The following is a 10,451-nucleotide window of genomic DNA, read 5'->3' as shown; positions in this document are numbered from 1 at the left end:
TACTTGTACTCTGTGCATATGACAATAAATTGACCTTGGACCTTTGACCTTTGACCTAGTCCTGCTCTTTGTCTTATAGTGATTCCATTTTAAGAATGAATAATAGAACCACAAACATCTCACTCAGCTTTGGTAATTTTCTGTGTAATTTCTATTTCATGAATGTGAAATACTGTAACTGTATACATGAGCTGTTTACATTGGGCAAAATGCCTATTAATATCTTTGTTATAGTATTTCCATGTGTTTATATTGTGTGTTTACTTGCTAATGTAACATTGCACATTTCCCCCTTGTGGCACTAGAACAAGATGATTATTTATCTCTTCTTACTATTATTTTTGTTCCTTTTAAATAGTATACAGACAGAAGGAGTATGGAGGATTATTGTATTAATCGATGGATTTATATTTCATTCGTTATGAAGCATTAAAATGAGTACTTTGGGCACGGCATTTTTATCTATACATGTAAATGTATTCATGCATATTTTTACTGTAGACACTTCTAAAAATAACCGCTATTCTTGAAATTTGTGTAGGAATTGCAGTTGAAGACACAGTTAATGTTTGCAAAATACGAATACAAATTCATTATTAGGGCCCGAGCACTGACAGGCACTGACAGACAGTGAGGCCCTATTGAAATTAACATGCTCAAATTCTTACCAATTTTTTTTTTTTTTTTTTTTTTTTATAATTTCATTTCATTTCATTTCATTTAAATTTATTCACATCCTGCGCAGAAGCAAACAGCGCACCTCCTGCGCAGTTTAAATTTACACAGAGTAAGATATTGTGCAATGAATAGGTGGTTGAAGTTCTGCCAAATTTAGGGATTCAGAAGCTTGCCAAGGACACTTTGGTATGCAGATGGGGAAGAGTGGGGATTGAACCGTCAACCTTCTTGAACGACCACTCTACCCCCATCGCCTTTGAGTGACATTAAGGATTGGATTACCTGCTCATTCCGATGAGAAACTAAGCACAGGAAGAAGATGGACACATTATTGTGTGCGTGTGTGTGTGTGTGTATGTGTGTGTGTGTGTGTGTGTGTGTGTGTGTGTGTGTGTGTGTGTGTGTGTGTGTGTGTGTGTGTGTGTGTGTGTGTGTGTCTGTCTGTCTGTCTGTGTCATTCTATGCTGCTTTTGATACATATTTCAGAGAAAACCATTGTATTTTCTACTTTACTACATATATTTGACAGCCTTATTTAAAAGTTACTTTTATTTTTTGGGATTTTAGATACTGGATGACTTAACATGCTTTAAAAACCTACTGTTAGAGAATAACCCAGTAGTTATATGATTCGGAAAATACATGCAACGCTTCAAAATGCATGTGCTCGGGCCCGCCCAGTGCTGCTTTGCAGTCCTAGAAATTTTAGTATATAAATACATCTATATATAAATAATATCTGATACCTCTTTCCCGGACATTTGAAATGTGATTGTAGACGTAATAACAATCTGGTAGATGAAAACAATTTTCCTTTTCCTCAGCACAATTATATTTAATTATTGATTCACTCTCCATGTAAATTACTGGTTTCCCTGTCTCCTGTGCTGACTTGATTTGTTTTTTTAGATTTCAGGTTTCAGCCACAAGATGGGGCAACAGTACATGTGGTGTTGATGATGTGGCAGCTCGCAGGAAACTTGGCACTGCTCCTGATGCAAAGAACATTCTCCACTCTTTATTCTGCCAGGAAAACTGAAAGCCTGAAAATCTTCCTGAGTCAGAGAGGATTTGTCTTTGTCACACTGACACACAGCTCCGTCTCTGCTGACCAGTGACACTGACACAACTGAACCTGATCCAGGACCATTTCTAGCGTGTTTGCCGTCGGGGGGGGGGCAGCGCGAGAGGTTGGTCTATCCCTCCGCAGGTTCACCTTCAGAAATCTTGTTACGACTTTTACTTCCTCTAGAATAGGATAAGAGATAGTGTCTTATTTTGTGTGCCTATAGTATAGTGGTTATACTGTGGTTTATTAATGTTCTTGGGCAGACACAAGAGGCACTTGTTTATAGTTAATTAGAAGTTCAGATGCACTGGTCCATTACTATTTGAACCTCAGCATCTAGGGTTCAAAATTGGTAAAATTATACATTATATGCATATTGTTGTTGTAATTTTTCAGTCAGTTGAGATAAATCTTGAGGAGAAACATTTTGGGTTGTTTTGTGTCTGTATAGACCTACTATAAAAAGCACTTTGCATTTTTAATTTTAGTTCTTGTACTTTTGATACTTAAGTACATTTCAACACCAGATACTTTTGATACTTAAGTACTTTTAATATGAGCTACTTTAAGACATTTAGAAGACATAAGTTACGTCAATTTAATGGCAGATGTGCTCGGCTAATTATGTGGGCCGGTCTGAGCCAAAAAATGCCCGGGCCGTTTTGTTCTCCCAGTCCAGCCCTGATTAGGACCACAAGGTCTACTGGTCCTGAGAAGGTCAATCCTATACTATAATATATATTTCAATGTATGTATGTATATCAGACTAATTGATTTTATATATGTGATATATTACTACTTTTCCACCACTATACCCACAAGACCTAAACATTTCTTTACTGTATGACCAATCATTAGATTATGAATATTTAAGTCAAAGCATCAAAGAATTCTCTCTATTGTTTCTGACGTTTCTTTTTAAGATGCGTATTGTTTTAAACAGTATGAAGCATATTGTTAGACCATCTATTTTTCTATGACTCCATTTAAAGGTGATTAAAGGTCTGAAAATAAACCCTGAGAACTTAAGTCTCCGAGAAAAACATCCTTGATACCATTCAATCTTTCTCATCCCTGTTTTTACCACGTTGTTTTTGTTTTGGAGCCTCTTCTGCCCTGACCTTGCACTGTGTTGATGACTGTGTTTCTGAGGAGAGGGCCCACAAAGAGAGAGAGAGGCTGCTATTGTTGGAGGATTGCTCAGAGAGAGAGAGAGAGGGGGAGGGAGAGAGAGAGGGGGAGGGAGAGAGAGAGAGAGAGAGAGAGAGAGAGAGAGAGAGAGAGATAGAGAGAGAGAGAGAGAGAGAGAGAGAGAGAGAGCGAACAAGGGAGGCTGCGTTTGTGACAACGTGGTGGAATTGGACTCAGAGAGGATCAGTCCAAGTCGTTAATGTGTGAGCTTCATAATAAACATGCAGAATAAAACATATAAATAATATCATCTCTATAGAAGGAGAGTAGTGGAAGTGCAACCACGTGTTTATTTTTAAACAATCTCCCTATATTTTTATTTCCCATAAAGTAAATCTGATATGGCTATGTGCAGCTGGTGCTCACCTCTTCTCCACAGTGGTACAGTCCATCGCCAGCTCGTCCCAAAATACGGCGCCAGCCTATAAAAAGTCAACGTCTGTGCAAAGTTGGTGAGAGACACTTGTTTGTTTTAACGGAGGCAAATTAAACCCGAGGGAGTAAGAAGGTCTGAAAGACATGGAGCAAACCGAGCTGCTGAAGCCAGAGACGCTGGACGAGCTGATCAAATGTCTGCACGACATCTTCGACAGTGACTACATCAATGTGGAGGAGGTCCAGGGTGTGATGGAATCTTATGAGAGCAAACCCCAGGAGTGGATGAAGTATGCAAAGTTTGACCAGTACAGGTAAAAAAAAAGAATACACACAACCAGTACCCTAGTACTGAGATATTACTGGTATATTCTGCTGATGCACATTGCACTCATGTCTGTCACAGTGGCCCAGTGAGCTGCTGTGAACCCGTTATATTCTTGTTATTACCTATTCTTTATAATGCCTCCATATTACATTCTATTGCAAATATACAAATCAAAAAAATGTGATGGCTGCTTTATAGAGGTGCATGTCTGACTTGAGAGAAATTGTGATCATAATACATTAAGGAAGGGTTATTTATAACGTTTGCAAACTACTAATTGCATGGATATGAATATCATCTTTTCTATCTTTCTTATTTTGTATTTTGTTTTTCTTGTGAAAGCACAAAGCCTGAGCTGTATGGAAGTGTGGGAAGTGTAAAGTTAAAACGTATAATCATTGGGCTCAGGATTCAACAAACATACAAAATACAATTTGGGAATGACATATTAACTAATATCATAAGAATTAGACCAATAAAATAACGAGATGCATAAAAAACAATAAAAGGAATAAGATAAAATAAAATGTTTTTGTCACATCAAGATACTTGTTTTTGTTGTTGTTTTTGTATTATTTATATGAATGCGGCCTGTTTATTATGTTATCAGTCTAAATTTGGTTTACGCCTGTTTTAGTGGTTATAGTTAGATCCACACGGTTTAAATTATATTGCAGCTCTATTCATTGATTTTGTGAAAAGCTCCATGTCGCAGTGTTTTGATGAGTGAGGGTCGGTGGAGGGAGGGTGCAGGGGACCGTCCAATCAACAGCGAGGACGGACACACACCCGCTGATTATTGCCGGGAGGTGGATGCATGTGTGTGTGTGTGTGAGTGTGTGTGTGCTTATACAGCTATCTTTGTGAGGACATTTTGGAATGTAAGGACATTTTGGCCGGTCCTCACTTTGTAACCCCCCCTTTAATGGTTAAGACTTGGTTTGAGGGTTGGGGTTAGAATGCGGTATAGGTTATGTTAAGGGTTAGGGTTAGGGGTTAAGTTTGGATGGCTAGAGTTAGGGTAAGGGGCTAGAGAAGGCATTATGCCAATGAGTGTCCTCACTAAGATAGAAGTACAAACCTGTGTGTGTGTGTGTGTGTGTGTGTGTGTGTGTGTGTGTGTGTGTGTGTGTGTGTGTGTGTGTGTTTTGGGAGCTGCAGCTGTCTCGGAAGTATTCGGAGCCTTTCAGAACCTCTCATGAGCTGCATGAAACGTGCAGAGTCTCCTCAGGTTTCTTACTTCCAACTAAACAGGGACACATTCAGGCTGATATCATGCTTCAGGTTATGGACGGATATAAAACAGACAAAGAGTAGTGGTAGGTCAGTGAACCCTCCCCCCCAACCCCTTCTTTGTTGTCTGTCCCCTGTGAGGTCCAGCTGTGTTTTTAGTGCAAGAGTCAGATTGTGTTTTCTTTGGCTTCTGTCAAATAAACAATATGACACATTTCCTTATTGTAAGACAGGTTGAGTGGATGGAATTGACCATATAAATAATAACCAACCTGTTGCACTTTGGCAAGACATAACAAAATAAATGAACCTCTTAACACAGGTGCACGCATCAAGCTTTAAGTTTGTCAAAAATAAAATGGATCTAAAATGGATTTATATCAACTTAAAAAAAAACTTCTACAGCTACATTTTCTAGTTACAGTGAAACCATGTCATGTGGATTTCCCTGAAACCATGAGCCACCTCAGATACATAATTTACCACACAAAACTTTTTCCTACTCCTTTAACCGGTTGTACGCTTCTTTTTTTCTTCAGGTACACAAGGAACTTGGTTGATGAGGGAAACGGGAAGTTTAACCTCATGATTCTGTGCTGGGGTGAAGGACACGGCAGGTGAGACGCTTCCACACGGAACACAGTGACTTACATGACAAAAACCTACTTCATATGTATATAATATGTATTATATGCAGTACATAAGACAATTATATTCATATATAATCATCCTAGTTTTGGTCTCATAGGTTACCGCAGATATATTTCAACTTATTATACGTATATTTTATATTTCAATATTTGTTGATGATGTGTATTTTAAATTCCAGTGTGTGATAATGATGTGTATTTCATATTTATAGTTAATATGTCCAGTGTCTTTGAGCATTGTTAAAAGCGCTATACAAATAAAAATGTATTTTAATTATTATTAATAATAATTTTATTTGTATTATTATTATTTGTATTATTATACCAGTTGTAATATAGTAGCTTTAAATTGACAAACCGATGTATTTGGATTAAACCCATGTAGATGAATCCATTGAAGCGAAGGTGTTTTATGAGATTATTTTCTCGGGTCAAGGTTCACTGATGTTTCTGTTCTATACAACAGATACAAGTGATTTTCTTAGGGCCATTATTTTATTAGTTGTTAAAGATAAGAGGGTCCAATGTTCCTCAGCCTCTTAGAAAGGCTGAGTCAGCACCCATTATTTGATGATATCGGTCGGACAAACCCCTTTGTCGGCAAACATCACCTTAATATCGACGATAGACCTGGAAGCGATTCGTTCAGATTGGATGTGCTGCAGAACTGTACTGCAGGGTCTTTATGTGAGGTCTCCAATAAGAGCAAGCACCTCATCCCTGCTGCAGTTCTCTCACATTCCCACTGTGGTGTGGACGTGGTTGTAACAGGGATGTGGTTTTTACCATTTTCAGTGTAAGTGTTACACACATCAGCTCTTGTGAGAGTTTTCTGGATATTTCTAGGCGTGTTTCAAGCCTCGGAGCGATCTGGACTGGTGCTGGGATTTAGTGCAGCACTGGGGATGTGGTGTACGTCATGGTTTACCAGAGTCTTAAAGAAAGTCTAATTTCTCACAGGAGCAGCCTCAATGTGTGACACATGTGTTACAGATTATTATTTTTGGAACAGAAACAGAATTACATCATGTTACGTGCACATTTTATGGATGAACTCAGCCATGCCAACCGGAGACACAGAGAGTTTATAAAAACACGAACTCTTCCAAATACAAAATCCCCTGGCCTTTAGACTAAATGCAACAGATATATACAAACGTTATAACTTTTTAGAATATTCTATGAACTTGTCGTGAAGAGTCAGGACGTTTTCTGATGCCGTGTCCCTCTGGGGTCCTTTTGACGCTTTGCAGCAGCATCCACGACCACACAGACTCCCACTGCTTCATGAAGCTGCTCCAGGGTCAGCTGAAGGAGACGCTGTTCGAGTGGCCCGACTGTAAATCTAACGGAGATATGGTGCAGAGGTCGCAGAGGATTCTCCAGGAAAACAAGGTTGCTTACATAAACGGTGAGAAACTCAAATTGGTATCTCTATTTGTGCTCAGGACACACTCACATTGTGTTGCCGCAGCTAAACTGCTGTGATTTGTACAGTAGAGCAAACGTCCTTTACATGTTCTGTTCCTCACAAGATATGCTGCTGTGACTTATCTCAGTGTAATGTGTTTGAATCGATAGGCCTCACAGTTACCAGCCACTGAACTGAAATATTTAGGTCTCCCTCGAACCCGAATCTGTGCTTTTCACAGAGTCAGCAGAGCCCTGGTGTGATGTTTGTACTGAGTCGAGGCCTGTGAGCCCCGTTTCACAGCATTCCAGTGGTATACTCTGTCTAAATGTATGTTGCTTGTTCCTGTGTGCGTCTCTGTGTGTCTGTGTGTGTGTGTTTGTGTTTGTGTGTGTCTGTAGACTCCCTGGGCCTGCATCGTGTGGAAAATGTCAGCCACACTGAGAGTGCAGTCAGTTTGCACCTGTACAGTCCCCCCTTCCAGGCGTGCCAGACCTTTGACCAGCGGACAGGCCACAGGAACACTGTCAAGATGACATTCTGGAGCAAATACGGAGAGAGGATTCCTTTTGTAAGGGGCTTTATTTCATTTCTATTGCTTTAATACATGACATGACATTAACAGTTACATAACCAAGGGGGAAAAATCTTAAAAACCTTTTTAAAGTCAAATTCTGTCACTGGGATTCATGAAATAAATGGACCCAAATATATCAAATCCATCCAACCCATTCTATCGGAGTTCTTTTCTTTTTCTATTTCTAGATTTACAGAAATATGCAAATCTACATACAGAACTGCTCAAACGTACATATTATATATATATATATATATATATATATATATATATATATATATATATATATATCCCATTACTTGCCAACACCCGGCACTTTAGTCTGTCTTTTTAATACCACCCACAGGATAACGACAAACATTTAATTGAGCACACACAACCACCTCCACCCTCTGTAATGTACCTCCTTCTGAGCAGGATGTGGGGACTTTTAATAGTGTGCTGCTGCTAACATTAAGTACAGCAGCACCCCTGGAAAAGAAGAATGTTTTATGAGTAAGGTTTTCTATCGGTTTCCATATGCGGCTGCTGTTTCAACAGAAATGTTGCTGTAGTGCGCGAGAAAAGTTACTCAATGAACAAGTGGGCGCTGTTCACGGAGGAAGTGTCATCATTTATCAATGGACCTTATGAATGTAAAACTTTCTCTTATTTCTAATTTGAAAAACTTTAATTACACAAGAATGGAAATTACACTAAAAACAGAGGATGTGAAACAAGAGCAGCCTCAGTGTTGGACCTCTGCCTGCTTCAGCCAACAACAGCGGCCTTATCTGAAATCTACCAGTTGTATAAGCATACCCTGACCAAGCTCTCTAGTTAGTGCGTTACATTGCAACACAAAGCAGCGGAGATAAGATAGTAGGAGAAAGCATGCAAGCCTGAGTACACAATGACCTTAACACACGCACATGAATCATTGTGGTGGTTCCAGCTTGAGGATTTGGGACAGAGAACCAGTTAGCTGCTGTGTTGTCCAGGTTTAGCCTTGAGGTGGACGTACTTAAGCGACACTGTAGCTATTGTGTAATTCACTGACCTGACCCCATTGATTCACTGTGTCTCACTTTCGCTTTCTCCTTCAGGGGACCACAGCCTCTCAAGAGAACAACTAACGGGAACCCGAAGGAGGACCCCGCATGACGAAGACACTTGCGTTTGAAATGACAATGTGAGATGGATCCAAGGGAAGTGAAAAGCAGAACCAACTATGACTAAGCAAGTCCGTGTTAAAAATAAAAAAATGAAAAAAAGATCCGGAGCGGACCGGTTCAAAAGGACAACCCGGTAATTAGAATGGCTTTATCGCCGCCCAGTGTGAGCTTGGCAAATACTGATGAGCGCAGGATGAATGCATGAATAGGCTCGGACATGGACTGAATCTGCCTTTTGTTTGCCCGGCCGGAGGAGACCCTTTTCCAATAACAACATTCCTGTCTGCCCATGACCTGTGCACCCACATTTCTCTAAAGTTATGGCCCATAATCGAAGAGTAGAGCGCAAGCATTTAAAAAAACAACAACAACATGAAAACTGGAAGATATTGCTGTTATAGTGTTTCTCTTAAAATTTCTCCACGTCAAGGAAAAGGAACACACGAATCTCGATGGAGCACTTTTATATAACTGTGTTTAGTTTGTACCACTCTGAATAGTTTTAACACCTGTTGAGCATTGTGATGAAATGTAACCCTGTTTGTACAGTCTGATTCAAGAGAAAGAAAGTGTTTGTTCTGTTTGCGTTCTGGATGAGGAAGTGTAAAGCTTTAGAGTTGTGTTGTTTTTAAAAGTGTGATGCTTTTGTAATTTATTTACAGAGTACTCTGTCCGTGGAAGGAGTGTTTAAATCAGCCAGCGACCGTGTTTTCTCCTAAATGTGTTTTGACCAAGAGAGATTTTAGAGAGGGACTATTTTTTCTTTTTCTTTTTTGTTATTGGCAGATCCAATGTGTTTAGATTAAAAGCCTTTTTTTCTCTCTCAGGATTTTGGCATATTTTGATTGTAGCTGTATTTATGAAGTGTGTAGTTTTGCAGCATAGCACCTCTCATAGCTCTGTCAAACGCATGCCGGCTTTCTGTGATGCAGTAAATTATGAATCTGGCCATGACTGTAGACCATTAAACACGATTACCCTTTCACACAACTGCAGTTTGGGCTGTCTTTACTGTTTCATGTTAAATATTTTATACTTATTATTGAGTAACATTACTACTGTCCATACCACCCCAGCTTATACTGCTGGGTGGTATGCACAGTAGTAAAAAAAACATCTTAAGAGTAATGTTAAGGAAGTGAAGTCCCGCCTCTTGATGTTTGGGGTTTTTTGATTGTTTCTATATTTCCATGACAACGAGTGTAACTTGTCAACTCAGAGATTTTCAACAATGAGCAGCAGACATATTCTGAACAACAATCTATGATATGAAGGGATTCACTTGTTATCGCTGGCACTGTGTTACAGGATCACTCAATGAATACCTGTCTGATTTGTGTGTGTGTGTGTGTGTGTGTGTGCTTGTGTGTCTTGTGTTCTATATCACTGAGGGAAATGTTACGACCTTGGGTAACTGTGATGGCACCAAAAGATCGGCTTCATTAGTTCCTGCTACGTGGGGGATGTGTTATCTCCTATTGACTCCTCTATCAAATTAGAAGCTAATGAAAGTAGGCTTGTCTGCCTCTAATGGCGCATTGCTCGTCACATCAGTGGAAATACAGCAATAGATTAACATTGATTAACTCGGTCTGGCACAAGCCTGGGCAACAAATAAATAAAATGCACATGTTGGAATTTGTGAATTAGTTCAGAAGAAAAATTGATTTGTCATTAGATTGACCAATAAAAAGATAACTTTAATAATGCACTGATAACAGCGTAGATATGAGTGCCAGACTCACATTAATGTCTCCATGGCACGATAAGATTTGGACGGAAAAA

The 10,451-nt window shown here is 39.4% G+C and overlaps 1 protein-coding gene across 1 annotated transcript; it reads left to right on the top strand.

The window, feature by feature from the left end:
• Positions 1-3,387: 3,387 nt before the first annotated feature.
• Positions 3,388-9,656, top strand: cdo1 (cysteine dioxygenase, type I). The gene is made up of 5 exons (XM_061071557.1): positions 3,388-3,627; positions 5,414-5,491; positions 6,778-6,935; positions 7,337-7,506; positions 8,598-9,656. The coding sequence occupies exons 1-5, from the start codon at positions 3,458-3,460 to the stop codon at positions 8,625-8,627; spliced, it is 606 nt and encodes a 201-aa protein (XP_060927540.1). The 5' UTR covers positions 3,388-3,457; the 3' UTR covers positions 8,628-9,656.
• Positions 9,657-10,451: the final 795 nt, after the last annotated feature.

Source organism: Limanda limanda, chromosome 5, assembly GCF_963576545.1.
Source record: "Limanda limanda chromosome 5, fLimLim1.1, whole genome shotgun sequence".
Taxonomy (NCBI): domain Eukaryota; kingdom Metazoa; phylum Chordata; class Actinopteri; order Pleuronectiformes; family Pleuronectidae; genus Limanda; species Limanda limanda.
This window is presented reverse-complemented; position numbering and strand designations above follow the sequence as displayed.

Bases quoted from the DNA above. Each gene is read 5' to 3' on its own strand.
- cdo1 (XM_061071557.1), top strand. From the start codon at position 3,458: ATGGAGCAAACCGAGCTGCTGAAGCCAGAGACGCTGGACGAGCTGATC. The intron at 5,492-6,777 runs GTGAGACGCTTC...GACGCTTTGCAG, and splicing joins TGGGGTGAAGGACACGGCAG to CAGCATCCACGACCACACAG. The intron at 6,936-7,336 runs GTGAGAAACTCA...GTGTGTCTGTAG, and splicing joins CAAGGTTGCTTACATAAACG to ACTCCCTGGGCCTGCATCGT.